The sequence below is a fragment of the Hirundo rustica genome, chromosome 11 (genome assembly GCF_015227805.2).
Source record: "Hirundo rustica isolate bHirRus1 chromosome 11, bHirRus1.pri.v3, whole genome shotgun sequence".
Classification (NCBI taxonomy): Eukaryota; Metazoa; Chordata; class Aves; order Passeriformes; family Hirundinidae; genus Hirundo; species Hirundo rustica.
In genome coordinates this window covers 10,067,330-10,087,182 of record NC_053460.1, presented here as the reverse complement: position 1 = coordinate 10,087,182, position 19,853 = coordinate 10,067,330, and the positions used below count along the sequence as shown (strand labels likewise).

Sequence of the window (19,853 nt, the reverse complement as noted above, 5' to 3'; positions counted from 1 at the left end):
TGGAAAAAAACCCCAAAAACCAAATCACCTTTGTTTGTGTTATGTCATTCCAAAAACTGAAGACACTGAAAAGCAAAATATGCTGATCAACACACAAAGGGAACAAAACCTCATTCACTCCTTATTTGTTTAAGAATTACTAAAAAGAAACATTTTTGCAGGAAGCTAGGGCAACAGTAATTCAGACAACAATAAATTTAGCATTGAAACAATAACTATTCCATTGAATAAAAGAACTCTGGCAAGAAACTTTTCACATGGCATTCAACAGACATTCAAATAAACGAATGAAGTATGCAAGTCAAATTACCTCGGAAATAGACTTTCCAGCAGTTTACCATAATGACAACATTCTACAGAAAGATACAATAGCTCTTTGTAGCCTAAAAATTGTCAGCTTTATTTTAGAAAGATGACTTCCAAAAGCATCTTGTCATGACAATCAAGTTTTGAGGAAAAAACAACCTGTCATTTGATAAATAGATGAAATTAACTGTCATTAAAGCCACTTAAGCACTCCTCCTTCCCGTTATCCTTCTCATCTTGGCAGTAACTGATAAGAAGATTTCAGGGAGGCTCAGTCATTGATGGCAGGATCTAGAAAAGAAACAATTTTGCATACAGTTATTCACAGCTCCTAATTACTGTATTTCACTAGCCTGCACTTAATTGGCTGCCTTCTGCCCCTGGCATGAGCACAGTGGACCATGTGCTTCATACAAATTCACACCTTACACCATGAAAATATGGAGGTGGTTGCAATCTTCTGGAGTTAATGTTACACACAAAGGTAACAGTAACAAAGTCCTGGTACCAGAGTCCTGTTATCCACCAACTGTGAATTGCTAACACCAGCCAGTGCTCTAGCCAGTAGGGACCCCATATTTATTACTCATTATCATGCAGTTCATTACTTATGGGACATGGTTGAACTTGAGCCTGTAACTTCTGGAAAACGTACCACTCATCCACAGGAACATACCAGTGAAATAAATGAAGGACCAGATTAAATGGTTACAGCAGAATTAATGAAGAGGCAAACTACAACTGCATAATTCTCCCCCTGTTCCCCCCCAAAAAACATTACCCAAAATTTTGCCTGAGTAAGCAAGCAGCTTCAAGAGGAAAGGAGGACATAGACTGGGCAAAGAAGAAGCTCTGAGCCTCGCATATCCAGACTAAGTCCCGTGCAACCCCAGGAGGTTGTGTGCATAGCAACCCCACTTCCAACATACAGAGTAATTAATTGTATTCCCACATTAAAGCTACCATGGCACACCTCCACCTTGGCAGATTTCTAGCTGGCTTTAATCCTTTCCACCTTCCACATGCCAGGCTCCTCACACCAACTGGCCCTCAGTGACAGCTGAGTTTTCAATGCCACACAATACCTTGATGCAAATGGGTTTTGCCCTTTTTTCCACCTTTTGCTAGGCTACACTGCCACTTAGCCACTGCACTGACATAACAACTCCACCTTCTCTGCTGCAGTGCAGCTGTACATCCACTGACGTGACAACGGGAAGTGAGGGGCTTCATCCCTACAGGAACAGAGCTGCCTTTCACTTTGCAACTTGCATCATTTTCATGCCGAGGACAGAGCATATGGTCCTTCGAAGGGACATCAAAATAAATATGACAGGTCAGTGCAATCATCATACTGAATGAATTCAAATGATGCCATATCTAAAATGAAATGTGTGCACATAATAAAGATTCAAATGACAAAAAAATTCCCCTACCCTTTATCCCTCCCTGAATTATTTATGAATTCTGCAACTCCAGCTGTTGCCACCAACCCAAGGACACCACTTCATTTTGGGAATGACACTTCATATTAAAAGATAAGTTAACAGAAGAAAACAAAAAGAAGAAAAAAAGGACACTGCGGGCCTTTAAAGACCGCAGAAAAGCACAATACATCTTTTTCCCAGCTCTTAAAAAGGAAAATAATCAACAATCAATTCTGTTGATGTTTCTCAACTTGTTTCCATAATTCCAGACACAGATTTCAACACTCAAGCATTAAGTCAGCCATGCCTTTTTAACCATTGCAGTTAAGCAAGACTCTCACAGCATCTTGGATCCCTCCCATATTTTCATAGGGTTATCTCAGTCTTACAGTTCACCATAAACCATATGCTAACACACCAAAGACTGATACTATCGGCACTACTGACAGCTTTTAGTACATAAAATGGTCATTCCAAACGAATAGAATAGTCACATATAAGGAATTGCTTTTGGGAAAGCAGTAATTTGTGCACAAATTTAAACAAAAAGAAACAACACCTTCAAAGCGCAGTTTAGGGCACAAAGAGTTTCAAGTCATTGTGACATTTAGATGAGCAAACTCGACATAGTGCTGTCTGCCCACTTGCAGACTGCTCTGATTTGGGTTCCATCACATATTAGTTCTTAGATTTCAAGTAAGTAAATTGGCAGTGGGAGGGAGGTGGCATAGAGAAGGCTCGGCCAGTAAGCACAATTTCCATCACCTACATCAACATGCTTTCCTCTCTCACTCTAAACTAAACTTGTTTTAGTTGGCTGATCTGTAGAGCAGATAGATAGAGGCTGAGCAAATAGGAAAAAGCAAAATAAAAATCCACCACTGGTTTTGGTTGCTACTTTATTCAAAACGGAATCAAGATCAGATTTGTCACACAAAAACATCCACTACAAGAACATACTGATGCACTGCATTCACTGTGAAATTAACTGAAATGGGTCAAAATTTGCAAGTTGCTGAGTGCTGAGGGACATACAGCCCCTAAATATTAGCCCTTCATGACTGACCAACAGCCTCATCTCTGCCACAAATTATATTATTCTGTTCTCTACCCATGATCTTAATTTCACAGTGTTTTCTACTTTTACTTCTACCTAACTGAACAGCAATTGGACTTATGTTCTGCTCCTGGAAGATCCCAAATACCACAAGAACTTTTAACCAGTTAATAATTCAGGATTTTTTTTGTCTAAGGCTATTATTTTCTCCTCCATAGTCGATCTGAAAGTGGACTAACAATTGTCACAGCTCTAACACAGAGAGATGTATGAATAAACTACAGAGCTTCCAAGGCACCATCATCAGACATCTCCAGTATCACCCACAAATTAAAATAAAAAGCCAAGAATGCACCATTTGCCTTTAGTGCCAAGCACATGGTTCAGGCCTGAGCTGGAATGTCAGATATTCAATAAACAAACTCATCTTTGGGAAAGGCAGCAAAGCCGGAGTTGTTGCCTGTCTCACAAGTGAAAAACGCCTTGCAAGCAGAGCCCACTTCAGCTTCACTGCCAGCAGTACCTCCAGCAGTATCTGCTGTTACTCAGTTTGGTACCATGAGCTCATGCAGTGTTATTCAGGAAAAGGAGATGTTGTTAAAACAAACATTTATTTGCCCTTCAGTCTACACCAGAGCTGGCACGCAGCCCTGAACAGTCTCCCTCTTCCTCGCTACTGTGGGAAAGCTACCGAACAAGAATCCTCCCCTTCCATCTCCTGCTGTCGGCCAAAGAAACAAAAAGGTACAGAAACAAAGAACAGGCAGAGAACTCGAGGTGTTTAAAATGCCACTGAGCAGGAACTTAAGGTTCAACATTGCAACATTTGTACATCTCTTGTAACATTTGCAAGAGCCCCAAATTCTCCTGTTGTCACAGCTATATATTTCAGCTTATTACTGTCTCACCATTATTAATTCTCCAATATTTTGGAAATCCCAAGTGCTGTGCACAAACCCTCTCAAAACTACAATTACTTACAGTTGTTACCCACTCAAAAGTACATCACACTTTTTTTTTTTTTTTTTTTTTTTTTTTTTTTTTTTTTTTTCTGAAAACTAACAAAACCAGGAGCATATCTCACATTCCAGGGTTGCCATTTAACTCTCAATGCTACCGGTTCTCAAGTGCCTCCTGAAATAGTTTCTAGTGCTAAAGGAATGACATTTGGAAAAAAATCACCTGTGTGCTGATAGGAAAACATCAAGCTAGTTGGATGTAATTGAAGTTAGTCCTCAGAAAATAAGGAAAGTCGTCTTCATGCCCAAACATGCTCACTAAATGCTTCTGGCAATGACATTATTTCATAATTGACACATTACACACAAACACCGCAAGAAAATATCTTTTTGTCTATGGATGACATGGCTATTTATACCCCGTGCTTCTGCAGAGCCTTCCCAATGTTGCATGATGCTCTTGAATACAAATGACCAATTGATCCTTTCACATGATAGGGTGGGTTTTTTGTTGGTTTGGTTTTTTTGTGGGTTTTTTTTTGTTTGGTTGGTTTTTTTTTTTAGCATTCAATACTTCTAATGTTAAAAAAAAATTGTACTTCAACATGGTCTTTAATCTAATCCTTACCCTGAACAATTGAAGTACATTCGTATTAATCTATTAGATGCTTTTCCACACCACACCTATGGCACTGCATAAATTACTGTAATTTAAATGAATTACTGCTTGAGAATTCTCATTTGGTAAGAAATACGCAGTGTTATATGCTATGGAAAGAAAAATGTGCATTATGGTAACTAAGTTTTATACCACAGTATATCTAGGTGCTCATAAACCAGCCATTCTATACTGTTGAAGGACAAGAATATTAGACTGATCACACAGAACACGCATCAGTATGTCAAGAAGTCAATAACATGAAATCAAATCTACAGTTTATTTAGATATATTTCCATGCCCATATTCAGAATCCACATTAAAAATGCCATTAAGCTAGCTTAAGAATATTACTGCAAAAGACATTTACACCAATAGTAATTCTGTCTCTACCCTAGATAACTTGCATTGTCCTCTTTAAGCATTTGATCTACTGAAACATATTGAAGAAAAAAGAACTTGGAGAAAAAAAAAAAAGAAAAAAATAAACAGAAAAAAACCCTGCAGTTCTTTTGTTACATTACTCCACATATTACCAATGTTTAAGGATGACTTGTTTCAGACTGCACATTTCAACTACCTAACAGTAAAGAATGAAAAGCTTCTTGCTACAAGCTAAAAAGAAAGTCTTTACCATGCTCCTTGAAGAGCTCATTTTCACATTACTCAGGCTTCATTATGCTGAATCAATATTCGTTTAGTCACTGGGTTATTGACATATTTTAAAATAAAAGTATACCCTTCAGCTACTGCACTCATTACGGGTAATTTGTCTTGTCAGGGAGCAGGGAATATTATCCCAGTCTTTCAGGGGCTGACAGCCCATGGAAATACCTCCCCTTGGTTACAACTGTAAATAATTTTAAGGTAAAATATTGAAAAATCAATGACTGTTTCCTGCAATCTGTCACAAACAAATCAATCATAATCTGCACAGCCAGAGAGTATGATTTGAAGGAGATGAGAGCAGATGTAATTCTTGGCTGGAATCTCTCATTTCAAAATCACTTCACATAATGGTGTCATCATTTAAACACTTAGCAGTCACTGCAACTGCCACTCATAACATCTAGTTGGATAAAACCACAAGGAAGAGGAGGAGAAATGCCACTGCTGTTATGTAAACAAACATTTTATTTCAATGGTTGTAAAATTAGCAAATTTCACAGATAAAACAACAAAGCTTGCCTCTCCACAAACGTCCAAGGCGCTTTTCCTTCTCAGGGGAAGACTGCTTATAAATTAGCCTCTCAATATGCAAAGGATTTTAAATTTTAAAACTAAACTATGCTTCATAAAAGGTGAGAAATAATATCTGGTACTAATACTACTTCTAAAAATATTTTTATTCACTCCAAATTGCTCATAAGAATTATGCATCAAATTCTTAGGAGATTAGGAAAGGAGAATTATCTGAGGTACCTGTGTCTTTTTAAGAGCAATAAGGATTTCAACATTTCTTTGTCCTCTACATATTACATTTCACATCTAATTTTCATTAAGCACACACTGACTCAACTTTAGAGTAGGAACCAGTGCAAAGTACATGGGAAAGAAAGTCATAACCTATATAAATTAATTGCTAATATATTTTCAACTTGCATTCAAAGATTAAATGTTGTATATAGAATTACATCTGTATAAAGGTTCAATTGATAGATAAAGGATTAACTACTGCACTTAGAATGCTATAACCTACCTTTGTAAATGTGAATAAACTGTGTAAAACAAATCTATTTCTACAGAGTAACACTAATGCTTAGACCAAAATTATTTCCTCATTTGTCCCCCTACTTCCCTACATTTTCACCCCAACACTACAATGTTTGAAAGACTCCTCTGCAGATACAACAGGATAAAACTGTTGTGCAACTGCAACCGTAGGCCTAAGCCTGCATTTCTTGCACAAACAAAATTTACAAATGCTCATGGAGTGTTTCCCTCTGGAGTCTATAATTTGAGCTCTTAATCTTTAACGTGCAGAGCCTGTTATCACATACTCATTTTAATCACATTAGCCTTAGCAACTCCTAATTCTGAATATTTATCTTACAACTGTGAGACTAAGAAAAAAATGCAACCAAAGAGATGAAATTATTTTCTCTTTTTTTGAAAAAAAATCCCTTAGTACTGTTTTTTAAAAATGATAGAATAGGGCATATTGTACATCTGAGTAAACCTCTCCAAGGTTTGCCTTCTTATAAAGCAGGGTTTAAGTCTCTTTATCTTCTACATGGAAAACATACAACTCTAACTCTTTATTGATATACATCAAAACCATTATTGTTTGTAACAGCTGGACAGATTCCCTTTCTTAGCAAAATAAATTATTAAAAAAAAAAAAAAAAAAAAAAAAAGAAACTGAAGTCTTAGACCAGAAGAAGCAGTTAGTGCCTTAGAGGCTAACTAAGTGTAAATATCAGCCATGAAGAGAATCAGCTTATTGTGGGGAAAGGCCACTCCAAAGCGAAAGGAAGCGGGAGGAGGCAGTGGGCGAGGAATTGCTAAAAACCAGAGTAGCTCCTAGAAATGAGTTGCAGGTCCCCACTTTTCCCCTGGATGAGATCTATAATGAAGCTATCCAATAGACCGCCTCAGGCTCTCAGCCCTTTTAAATCTCCTCCCTGGCCCAGAGACCCTCAGAGGGAAGCCCCGCTCCCCACACTAAGCCATTGTGCGAGGGAGAAGCGCGGCGCGTACGGAACGTGTCTGCAGCTTCCCCCGTGCCATTCCCCTGAGCCAGCTTCTCATTTCTTGTGACAATCACCTAATTAGGTGGGTCAAGAATTGCAGAAGATAGAAGAGATTCATTCTTCTTTACATGCCAGTTCTCCTATTTGTAAAAATGAAGGCAATGGCTCTTCCACTCCATTGTAAGGCACTTAATAAATGTTAATAATAATTAAGTCAGTCACATCTCCCAGACAACACTGTCAGATCTTTTTTTCTGCAGTATTTCAGAACTATTTGGCTCAGGAGGGAGCTCCCACAAGCTCCAGACAGAAAAGGACTCACGAATTCCATCCTTCAGTGCAAGAGGTCACAGAGGGCTGTGCCACAGCAGACATTTCACAAGCCCTGAGGAGCAAGAGCAGCACACGCTGCTGCACTACAGATGTTAATGGGTCAGCACCGTGAGTGCAATTTCCTGCTGGACAAAGCAATATGATGCTCTAACAGCTAGTAGGACTGTGAAGTCTTTCTGGTTAAGAAGTTGAACTAGATTCAATTTCTTGAATGAAAAGGTATTTTTCTTTATTCCATCTTTATCAAGAAACAAAAGAACTACTGGTTATGGAAAGAGCTAAAAAAAGAAAGACACCGGCTTAAAAAAAGCTACTGGCATTTCCTCTAGTACCCACCTTCTCCATTTAGTGCTCTCACTCATAACGTTCATTTAAGTCACTGGTATACATTCATTTATTTAATGCAGCTCCACATGATCACCAAAAAATATAGCAATGGCATAATACATCATGCAACATTACTGACATGACACTATTAGCAATACTCTACCTAATGAAGTTTATAAAGTCTTCATGTTTGGGCATTACTGAAAGATGAAGAATCCTGCTTTGAAACAGCTCCTGCCTTCCAATTCTGCCCCTCCCTTCTTCAGCATTGCTGAGACAATCTCACTGAGCTCATCTGGTGAAGACAAAAATAGAAAGGAACATACTTATTACAGTTCTAGTCACCTGCACTGTGCGAGTTTCTCAACAGAAATTGGAATAAAGTTGATGTATCTGGAAACATTAATTCTGCATTTTGTAAGTGACTGAACCCAGCACCACAAAGGAAAGTGCCCGTGTTGTAATGCTTTGCTTAATGAATCATATCATACTCATAGCAGATTACTTACCATTAACTCTGAACAGGACTTAATATGGTTAAAAAGACTGCAAGCCCAGCTGCATTCTGGCTTTGTGCTAGGTCTCTTCCCATAGTCAGGCAGGTAAAGGACAGGATGGACTGCTGGGTTCATTTTCCCCACTGTGGATCTCCCTGCTTCTCCCTTGGGTGCAACCTATAAAAATAAGAAAAAGGAACATACGGAGAATGGGGGATGGAACAAAAATATAGTATCTGTCACTAATTCAGACAGCATGTTTCTCTGACAAACAAGGATTACAGACTGAGCAATGCAAAGATTTCTTCACCCATTGATCCAATATGTTTGTTAAATCCCACTGGATGGTGTTCAATCCTGCATGTTCCAGGAGGTGCACCACAAACAGGTGCCTATGGAAATCTGAGTTTAAATGGCAAAGTTTAATGGCATTTTGCTAATGAACCAGTAACAGCATTAATCACTTGCTCTTGCTCAAAAGCACAACATTCTAACAATTATATGAGCATGGACACCAATTTACATCTGAACATTTCTGAGACAAGCAGAGTTCCTGTTAGGTAAAGTGAGGCTGAGGTTACGTGAACAAATCTAGGTCACAGGATGTGCCAGAAATGCAAGGAGAAAACAAACCCAGGTCTAGCCCCTTGCCTGCTACCAACCATCCCTTCTCAGCCAGTCTAAAAGTCCCTCCACCCTTCTGCAGCCTCCTCTTAAAGAACTACCTGGACAACTTCAGCTTAAGTTTTACTTAGGGACACAGTAGCACAGTGTATACTACAGGGAATATCCAGCTGAATTTCAACTGAAGCAATAAATTAAATACTGAAATAAACTTAAGAAAAAGCATAAAGGAAAAAAATACCTTTAAAATTACTTTTGAAACTTAGGGTCTACAGAGCTGTCCTCTTCCCAAGAGACATTCACAAAGCCTAAGGCCCACAGGAGCTAGGAGACAGCAAGGTCCTTCCTAAATAAAAGGCAGAAAGTCAGCACAAACAAAGTAATTCTCACATTGCCAGTATCATAAAGAACTCGTAGGCACCTTTTTATAATGACAGAGTATTCTTAATAAAAGCTTCAAGCAGGTTTTACAGCTGCATATTATCCAATGAAACCAGTAATAAACAGCGCTGTAGAATTATTTAGTGCAACTCCAATGCGCCGAGAGTCTCAACCTGGGTTTTATTTATCACACAGGCTAAAATGTTTGTTCTTGGCTTTACAGTAGCAGCCAAGCCTGTAGCTATCTTTTATCCCAGCACACTGCCATCTGGATATTGATACTTAGCTATGGGATATGAAAGGAGAGCACAGTTACCTAATACGGCTTAATTGAAAACACAAGACCTACATATTATACCATGCATTATTCTACACAAAATTAAATCTGAAGGGCATGAAAATTTCTGTAGATGTCAGCAGAGAATATTTCAGAGGTAAATGCTGTGTTCTTGATCTGTGCTAGAAACGCTAAGAAATACTGTGAAAAATATGTGCTTACGAAAAGAAAAAGCTCATTTTTGCTCAGTTGGGAAAAAAGATATTGCTCAGGAAGGTGCATCCCCTTCAGGAAGAGCAGAAGAGTCATCAGTCACATGTTTATTAGTACAGTAAACTCTTTTATTGTGATCCATATTCACCTTGAAAGGTCCAAGTGGTTTGTTTTTTTTTCCTCAAGCCATGACTTATATTATAAAAAAAAAAAAAGAAAAAAAAAAGCTGGTTCTACAAATATATTCATTTTAATCTGCAAAAAACAGCCTCAAGAACCATCTACATCTGCACTACCCACATGAAAGAATACAGACTAAAAAGCTCTAATGTTAATAAAACCCCGGGAATTATGAACTGTTAAGAATTCCTTGGGTGCAAGGGGAGAAAGGCTAGCTGGCTTTATGCTTCTCCTCAGAGAGGTACTGCTGAGCTCCTGCAAACACCAGCCATAAGGACTGCAAATATATGTAAGTAAGGCAGATAAAGCACAAAAATCTTTGGAACACAACACTGCTATTAAGTCACTCACCTCTAACACCCACACTGGGGGCCAGATTCCAGCTACAGGAGCTCCCACCACACTGCAGCACCTGCAGGCAAAAAGGGAATTTGCCACCATGAGGGAAGCTATGGGCTCACGTACATCCCATAAAACGGCACAGGGAGCCACAGCCACCCTTCCCACTGAGCTGCTCTCCTCATTCACTATAAGAGCCAATTAACAGTAGACGTGGCTTGCTTTAGGTGAAAAAGTTGTTTTAGACATGAAAGAAAGCAGTTCTTCATTTTTCACTCAGTCTATTTTCTGCATATGTCCATGGAACTGTAAGTAAAATAAACCCTAAAGACATTCTTAACTTAGTCCATACTATGACAACAAATTCAAGCAAACAGTGCCATTTAAGTTAATTACAGGAAACTTCAAGGGAACTGAAATACAGTTTCAGGTTCTCCCATGATACTGTCAAGATCTCTGGAGTTACATGCTCAGTACAATAACTAGGTGCTTGAAAGGCTTGTCAGCTGCACTTCTGTATTTTATTCCACACACTAAAAAGGTTGCTGAAGCAATTTAAAACAACAACAACAAAAAGGCTGGAACTGATAATCTGGTTTCTTTTAGCAGACAATAAGTGATTTAACATAGAAAAGCTTGGAGAGAAAAACCAAAACTCTAACCTACCTAATACCCAAATGTTAGGCACAGAAGAGTTATCCTAGGTGTTCACGAGTTTACACCTCGCTCTCAGACCACAAACACAGAGAGCGTGAACAAGGAGCATCTCGGGCAAAGGAAGTGCAGGCAGAAGAAACAACAGAGCAGCTGAGGGTGATCTGCCCAGAGAGCTTCTCCTGGGATCCTCTACCCAGGCCGAGAGCCACAAAACAGCAGCACTTTCACTGCACTGCCTGACCCCGGGACTCCCAGAGCTGCACCTGAGGGAAACTGCAGCAGAGTCTGCAGGAAAGGGCCCCTAAGTTTTACAGACAATATTTTACACCATTTTTTTTTAGCTCTTGCCCAGTTAATTATGTATTGATTTAACACAGAAAGACACAGGCCCCTCCCTCCTCTTTGCATGTGAATTAGTTTTACTTCTACAGTAATTCAAAGATGAGAAAGAAAATTTTCTTTTCTCTTCATGCCTAATTAAAAAAAATGAATATTCACATGTATTTCTTTTTCTCTGTTATGAGTTGTTAATACATTTAAATATACTGCATAAAACATCTCTTATCAGATCTTTCCAGCAGCAATTCCCACTACCATCCGAGTCTTACAGCTTTTTTTTCTTTCAAAGCACAGCTCTAAATGAAACAGGGTATCTTGTAGGGGAATTATTGTTAATTTTTTTTTTTTTCAGCATCACACACAGATCTCTTGGTAATATCGTCACAAACTGAACTGGAGAAACAAAATCAGTGTCTAAGGTCAGGTATTCTGATAAAGAAATGTCAAAAAGGTTTTGAGAAAAAAGCCTCCTTCTCATCTACCCCTGTAAAAAGAAAAAAAAAGTTGAAATGATCTCCTAATGCATCTCCCTTCATAATTCATGCCGAAAGATGACATTTTCTCAGGATCTTAATTAAGATAATGATGAACACCTGTGTCGGCATTCTTTGGCAAGACAGCATTATCCATCATAATCTTTTAAGTACTCTCAAAAAAACCCAACAAAATCCTATGACGGAACCAATCTGTTGCCTCTCCTTGCACTAAGTTTTACATCTCAGACACACAGGAGAACGATTAGATCTTTAAAGAGTGCAATAAAAACAGGATCGTTAGATTTTAAACTTTCAACAGAAAGTAGCTATTAAATTCATTAAATTAAGATGTATCATATCCAAGATAGCCAAGTTTAATTCTATTCACTACAAGCCACCTGGAACCAAACCACTTACAGTTAAAGCCTACCAACAGCCATACTTTAAAATATAGTCTGCTGTTACTTTCAGGATCATTCTGCTTCTCCCAGAAAGAAAATAATCTCAGCAGATCCCTACTGTACATTCATGCGCTAATTTATTAAGCCATTTTATGCTGTACCATGTTTGCACAATCTAAATGAAATTATGCAAAAGAAACCAGTGTAGGGAAAAAAAATATATGCAAATTCAAACATTGCTATATTTTGGGTCACGTTTTGTGCAGTCATCTCAAATCCAAGTTCCTCTCACACCACAAACCCTACTGGAGTTCAACTACTAAACTAACCAAAGACCCTTTTAATAGCTTTGCAGGACTAGCCCATCAGACTGAAGGCTATAAAAACATGGATTTTAACTATTTATTTATAGAAGCTAAATCTAAATTCACATGCCTACATTTAAATAAAGTGAAGAGCGCACAGCCAGCATGTAAATCCTTCCCATTGTTAAATAAGATTTTAAGGGCAAGTGTTTTTTCCATTGCATTAACAATTAGTCTTCCAAAAAATTTATGAGAAAAATATACAAAGTCCAGAACTTTAAAATCAAGTTGCACTTAGATTTGTTGTTAGAGTTTCACTGGCAGCTGCAAAACACACAAACTCCTGATACCAAGAATTCATCCACACCTTCAAATGCACATACCTTCAGCAAAAATGCAGAGGAGCAGCAAATGTATCCTCAAGCCCAATGTTTGTTAACACAACTGACGAACGACGTAAGGGTCTTGAAGCAAACTTCTTATTTCCTTTCAATCAAGTGGCTGAAAAGTCCTGCAAAGCAGATTAGTCTTATAGGCTTTCACATTTTAATATGCTGCTATCAGAGGAAAAAGTTGCTGTGACTAGTCATTCAGTCATTCATAGAGCTATCAATGTGCAAATAAAGCAGAAAATAGAGACATCCTTAAGAAATGAGCCTCAAATTTGATATAAAGTGAAGGTGACAACCACAGCAATAGAACTATAAACTAAATGTTTCAATATCTTGAATAATTATCTACAGTTCTTTTAAAACTGCAAAGAATATAATAGTGGCATAATGTAGTGAGAATGTCAGTTTGATAGGCACTTACAATCCTGACGGCATAAGAGTCCTATCACTACCGTTTATTAATCAGCTCTGGTATTATGTTTGCAAGGCATGAAAGTATGCATGAACTCACCACAGTTTCCAAATGTATGCCTACAGAAGAAAGATTAGTGGAACATCAGAAATAAAGAGGGTAATTTTACATGACGTTAACCTTACCTCCTCTTCAAAAAAGTCAGATGCCATGGGAAGATGGTTAAAACTTCTTCCTACAAAGAAAAGGAGCACGGAAAAGCAGTTAGTTATTCTACTCACATATAAAATGAGTGTTAAATGTATAAATCTTGACCAGATGATATCTCACTCCCTGAACAAGGGGGATTGTCAAAGGATTATGACAGAAGAGCTTTCGAGTGGAGATAGAAATGCAGTGCTCTAGAGCGATCGCTATAATGAAGCCGGGGACAAATACCGGTGACACCGTGCAGTCGAAAACTGATGAAAGTGCACACCTGTGTGGATTGAGCATGTAAGGGGAGCGTGCGAGCCGGCGATGGACCCGTCTCGTTTACCAGGGCAAAACCGCATGGAGCTTAAAGAGACGAAATTCCGCACACCGCACATTAATAAGTAAATAAATTAAAAAAAAAAAAAAAAAAAAAAAACCAAACGGGGGACGAGGAAAGTGCAAGAGGACAGAGGAGGGAACGGCCAGACCGAGCGCGGCTGGGCAGCAGCGCCGAGGAGGAGCCGAGCCCGGGCGGCCCCGCCAGTCCCGCCCGGCGCCGCCGGGACCAGCGCGGGGCCGGGGCCGAACCGCGCCGCCCGTCAGGGGGCGCCAGGGGCGGGGCAGCGCCGCCGCCGAGCGGCTCCGCGGGCCCCGCTCGGGCCGGGCTCCGCTCGCCTCGGGCCGGGCCGGGCCGGGCCAAGCCGGGCCGGGCTCATCGCAGTCGGGTCGGGCCGGGGACGGCCGCCGCGGCCCGCAGCGCCTCCGCGCGCTGTCCCGTCAGCACCGCCTCCGGACTCCGCCGTAACCGCGCCCGTGCTGCCACCGCCCCTCCGCACCCCGCGCTGAGGGACAGGTCCGCGGGCCCGTGGAAGAAGCGGAGCGCCCGCCGCCGGCGGTGGAACAGCCAGTCATGCGCCGGCACGGCCGGGGGCGGGACCGGCGGGGCCGCGGCCTGATGGGTACTGTAGTGCAGGGCAGGGTACGGCGCGTTACCCCGCTGTACGGCGGGCAGCGCCCGCCCCGCCGGCCTCGGTCCTGCCGCGTCCCCCCGAACACAGCGGGGACAGCGCGCCCTTCCCGCCCGGCCCCGCAGCGCGGCCGCTCGGCAGATCCCAGCCTGCGCCCGGCTGCGGGGCTGTGGACGCTGCCGCCGGGACGGAGCCCCGGAGAGCGAGGGAGGGAGGGAGGGAGGGACAGAGGGAGCTGGGCGGTGTCGGTGTCGCCTCCCCGGCGACACAGGGAGCTCCTGGCCCGGCCTGCCCGTTTTAAAACACACCCCTGCTCCTCGCGTCTCCGCGTACGTCCCGCGGGGGAGCGCGGCGAGAGCATTAGGGTCGGGAAATGCAAAAGTTACAGAATAAAATAAATTCTAGAAATGTAAATCTTATGTATCGCCCCTCGACCGAGAAAGGCACGGCGGATCCCCATGGCCGGGGGTCCGCAGCCGCTGGAGCAGCTCCTTTCCTTAGTCGCAAGGGGGGAAAAAAAAAAAAAGCGAGAAAGGAATAAATCGGGATATGTTTCTATTGGGAAATATATCTGGTGGAATCACAGGAGATTACATCTTCTGATCGGCAGGGATTTATCCCGGTTCATATGGTTTTAATCTGCTTTCGCCTCGACCCTTCAATGAGCCGAGGGCGGGGGGAGGATACCCGGTGTGTTCCTTAGATCCGCGGGCACACCCTCGTCTGAGCGGTGTCTGCGGGCCCATCTCAGCCCCCTGCGCTCCCCTCCGGATCGCCCTTCTCCCGCGACCGGATCTGGGAAAGACTAAATCCGAGCCCTCCGCGAAGCTGATCCCCGCTCCTGGCCGGAGCCCCGCCGCCGCTCCGCCCGCACAGCCGCCGCAACAGGTCCGGCGGCGGGGTGGCCCCCGGCCGCGGGAGCGACCGGCCGAGCAGCACAGGGACAGGGCTGCAGCTCTTCCCCGACGAAAACCTCCTTCTTTTGTTAAGAAAATTAAAACTAACAGCACCAGTCCGCCGTATATCCCACCTCCAATGATTTAGCGGAGGGAGGGGCAGGGGCAGAGAGCACGAGGAGGGGTGGCTGTGCAGAGGGGGAGCCGGGCGGCTAATAAATCTTATTAAAGATCTATTTTTTTTTTTTTCATATACTGATTGGCTTGCATTCCGGCGCAACGCGGCTCCGCACAGTATTTAGCACATGCAGAAAGTTGGAGCTGATCTTAAATGGCTCGGAGGTGACTGCAATCCAGGAGCCGGCGCACTTGAGCCTCTGAGCGCTGGGGAGGGCCAGGGAAGCGCGGAGCCCTCCCGCTGGTTGGGCCCGGCCGCGGCAGCCCAGCGGGGTCCTGCCAGTCCTTCCACTGACAACACCCCGCGAAGGAGGAGCCTCGCCGGGCCGTGCTGAAGGCGTCAGGAGCTGCAATTTCCAACTTAGCATCTTGGCAGGACCCTTCGGAAAGCGAGAGCGAGGAGGAAGGGAAAAAAAAAAAAGCCCCCCCAGTGCAAGGGGGAGAGAGAGAGAAAGAGAGAAGGGGGGGAGGGAAAGAGGGGAAAGCAAGGGGGGGAGAAAAAGGAGGAAGCGGTGCCCGGCTGCAGGCGAAAGCGGAGCAGCAGCCCCGGCGCAGAGCAAGGTGCCGCCGCTGCCCAGCTGGCGAGGGCGGAGAGGCGCCCGCGAAGCCCCGGCCGCAGCCGCCCCAACCCGGCAGCGCGGCGGCTCCCTCCCGGCGCCTTGGGCTCTCGGGTATATGTGTGCGCCTGGCCATGTCGTATCCTCAGGGTTACTTGTACCAGCCGTCAGCGTCCTTGGCTCTCTATTCCTGCCCGGCGTACAGCACCAGCGTGATCTCCGGACCCAGGACCGATGAACTTGGGAGATCTTCTTCGGGCTCCGCTTTTTCCCCTTATGCCGGATCTACCGCCTTTACCGCCCCTTCCCCGGGTTACAACTCCCACCTCCAGTACGGCACCGACCCGGCCGCCGCCGCCGCCGCCGCCTTCACTTCCTACGTGGTAAGAGCAGCCGCGGGCAGCCGGCACCGCGCCGGGCACGACGGCATCCCGCGGGTGCCTGCGCCCCCCCTCCCGGGCCTGCTTTTTGTTCCCATTTTATTTTTGAGATCGCGGGGACAAAAGGGAGCGCGGCTCCCCGCCTCACCGCCCAACTTTCCCGCATCGCCGCCGTCCCCTGCCTCACACTGTTGCTGGCGGCAGCGGCGGGCAGGGCCGGGCGCGGGGGGAGCCGCCGGCACGGCCCGGGCGAGCAGGGCAGGCGAGGACCGGTTTCATTCCCTTAAAAAAAAGAAAAAAAATTAAAATTAAACGTATAAAAACCACCAATCGTAGTTCCGCAACAATAAGCTTGTTGTGATTGAAAAGGGAATGAACTCAGGACCGGTCGGCGATGAGAGAAATCCGGGCGATAAATCCAGGCAACTTTCCCCTGCACGGCGATAATTAGGTTTAAATATTGCAGAGCTCTAATCCCATGGCCGCGAGCTGCTCCGCGGGGCTGCGCGGGGAAGGGAAGGGGAAGGGGAAGGTAGGGCACTGCGCCGCCGTGCGCGCCCGCGGGGCACCGCGGGGCCAGTGCGAGTGCGGGACATCCACATCGCAGAGCTGCGACCACAGCCAACGCCCCGCAGCTCCCCCCAAAAACCGGGGACTTTGGCTCAGCTTCTCTCCCATGCTTAAGGCAGAGTTTCACAGTTCCTTTCTTTCCTTTTTCTTTATCCTTTTATTTTCTTTTGCCTTATTATTTTTGCCCCTCTTACCCCCTTTTTTTTTTTTTTTTTTGTTGTTGTTTCTCTTTTATCTTCTTGTCTTCTCTCCTTTCTTCTTCCCTTCATTTTTTTCTCCTCCCGTCCCTGGGCAGGGAGGGGTGGCCCGGCCGCCTGGGCCCGGCAGGTTGTCTGCCCCCGATCTCAGCGCGGGGGGGATGGTTCCGCTCCCCCTGCCGCTGTCCGCCCTCACGCCGCGATGCCCACTTGCTTTTCCGCTCTTGCGTTTGGGGGACAGCTGCTGGATTGCCGCAGGCAGCCGGTGGTCTCCTGGGGCCGGAGACTACGGGCTCCGGAGAGCCCTCAGGCCCTTCCTCCCGGGAAAGAGCCGGGGGAGAAGCCGGGCAGGGCCCGGCGCGGGGGGGAGAGGCGGCGGGGCGCGGGCAGGGGCTGCGGGCAGGCCCCGGCGTTGCCTTTGCCCTGTCATTGCCGCCCCGAGGCCGCTGACCTCGCCCCGCCGGGCCGCTCTCCCCTCTCTCCCCAGGGCTCGCCCTACGACCACACGCCGGGCATGGCCGGTTCCCTGGGGTACCACCCGTACGCGGCGCCGCTCGGCTCCTACCCCTACGGGGACCCCGCTTACCGCAAGAACGCGACGCGGGACGCCACGGCCACCCTCAAGGCCTGGCTCAACGAGCACCGGAAAAACCCCTACCCCACCAAGGGCGAGAAGATCATGCTGGCCATCATCACCAAAATGACCCTCACCCAGGTCTCCACCTGGTTCGCCAACGCGCGGCGGCGGCTCAAGAAGGAGAACAAAATGACCTGGACCCCACGAAACCGCAGCGAGGACGAGGAGGAAGAGGAGAACATCGACCTGGAGAAAAACGACGAGGACGAGCCCCAGAAACTGGAGGAGAAGGGGGACCCCGGGACGCCGGACACAGGTAGGACAGCAGGCTCGGCCGGGTCAGCGCGGCCGCGCCCTCGGGGCTGCCCCCGGCCCGGTGCGGCGCGGCCTGTTCCCCCGAGCGGGCAGCCGGGGCGGGGGGAGCCGGCGGGCAGCTCTGCGGGCCCGGCCACGGCGGGGACCGAGGGGTGGGCGGCGAAGCGGGTGGGCGGGTTTGGGGGCGCAGGGCGAGCCCGAGAGCTGCCCCCCCACCCCTGTCCTTTCTCCCCCTACCAGGAGCGGCGGATCCCAAGGCAGCGCCGGGTTGCGAGCGCCTCCAGGAGTCCCCCGGCCCCCGGGAGGCCGAGAGCGGCCTGAGCGACTCGGATTGCAAAGAACTAGCGGAGGAGCGGCTCGACGGGCCGCCCGTCCCCCACAAGGCGCCCGGCGCTTCCCCGCTGGGACCGTGCCCGGCGGGCCGCGGGCCGCCGCCGGCGGGCGGCGAGGAGCCCCCGCCGTACCGCCCGCCCTCCGCCGCCGCCGGGCCGCCGCACGCCGCCGACCTGCACCCGCTGCTGCCCGCCGCCACCGGCGCCTCCGTCATCCACTCGCCGCAGCAGGCGGCCCTCGCCAAGCCCAAGCTCTGGTCGCTGGCCGAGATCGCCACCTCGGCGGACAAGGCTAAGGAGGCCGGCGGCGAGGCGGCGCCCCCCGGCCCCGCCGTGCTGGGCGGCGGCGGCCCGTCCCGATCCCCGCCGCGGCCGCGCTCGCCGGCCGCGCAGTGCCCCTTCCCCAACGGGGCGGTCCTGCCCCGACCGCTCTACTACACGGCGCCCTTCTACCCCGGCTACACGAACTACGGCTCCTTCGGGGCCCTGCACGGGCACCCCGCCGGCGGCCCTGCCGCCGCAGCCCCCGGCGCCCACTTCAATGGATTAAATCAGACTGTTCTCAGCAGAGCCGAGAGCCTGGCTAAAGACACTAAAATGATCAGGAGCCAGTCCCAAGTAGACCTTTGCAAAGACTCACCTTACGAACTGAAGAAAGGTATGTCCAACATTTAATATCGGCTTCTCCTCCCTAACCCCTCCTGGGACTGTGTTTTTTTCCTCCTCTTTATTTTTTTTTCTTTTTCTTTATTTTTTTCCTTTTTTTTTTTTTTTTTTTTTTTTAATTTATTTGAGAGAAATAATAAATTGCTTTGGCAGTTATTTTTCCAGTACCAAAAGAAAAACAAAACAAACAGAAAAAGACCAGCTCCCCCCTCCCTCCCAGCACCCTCTTCAGAAGTTTATAGAGTCTATTTGAAATGGCTGGGTGGAAGCCGCCCAGAAATGTCTTAAGCAAGTGAAAAGCAAACGAGTGACACGCTCTCTCACACACACACAAAACAGAAAGATTTGTATGAAATCTTATTCTGTATATTTAATGTAGCTTTTTTGTATTTAAATTGATAATACAGTATCTTTGAAGTAAATTATGAAATCAAGACAACTGTACAGGCATTAATGTTGTTTTCGTAATATAAATATATACATTTCTGTGTCTTTTTCCAAATTGTTTAATAGTTTTAAAATATATATATACAAGTTTAATTTAATTTTTTATGCCTATTGGGTTTTTTTTCCCTTGGGTGTGAGTTAAACTATAACGCAAAAACGAGACAAAAAAAAAAAAATAGGTTATACGTATTAGATTAAAAAAAACCAAAACAAAAAACAACCTGCGGCCGCCTTTGTAAAATGCAAATGTTTAATTAAAAGAGATTTTTAACAGAATCAAAACCACTCTCTTTTTGCAATGTATAGATACGTGCATAGGTGCG

At 45.7% G+C, this 19,853-nt stretch overlaps 1 protein-coding gene and 1 long non-coding RNA gene across 4 annotated transcripts; one reads left to right on the top strand and one right to left on the bottom strand.

The window, feature by feature from the left end:
• Positions 1-375: 375 nt before the first annotated feature.
• LOC120757858 (uncharacterized) lies at positions 376-14,347 on the bottom strand. 2 transcript variants are annotated; one of them, XR_005702696.1, is made up of 8 exons: positions 14,285-14,347; positions 13,439-13,488; positions 12,833-12,960; positions 10,284-10,344; positions 9,123-9,227; positions 8,270-8,434; positions 7,924-8,055; positions 376-597 (listed from the first exon to the last, which is right to left on the bottom strand). It is a non-coding gene; the product is annotated as an uncharacterized LOC120757858 (long non-coding RNA). The 2 variants fall into 2 exon arrangements; XR_005702695.1 differs by lacking the exon at positions 14,285-14,347 and adding an exon at positions 13,732-13,973.
• A 1,765-nt stretch (positions 14,348-16,112) lies between these two features.
• Positions 16,113-19,637, top strand: IRX5 (iroquois homeobox 5). Of its 2 annotated transcripts, none has more exons than XM_040075516.2 (3): positions 16,113-16,429; positions 17,681-18,086; positions 18,326-19,637. In XM_040075516.2, the coding sequence occupies exons 1-3, from the start codon at positions 16,181-16,183 to the stop codon at positions 19,090-19,092; spliced, it is 1,422 nt and encodes a 473-aa protein (XP_039931450.1). In that variant the 5' UTR covers positions 16,113-16,180; the 3' UTR covers positions 19,093-19,637. The 2 variants fall into 2 exon arrangements, with proteins under 2 accessions (XP_039931450.1, XP_039931449.1); XM_040075515.2 differs by having other exon boundaries at positions 16,120-16,429; positions 18,329-19,637.
• The last annotated feature ends 216 nt before the right edge of the window (positions 19,638-19,853 follow it).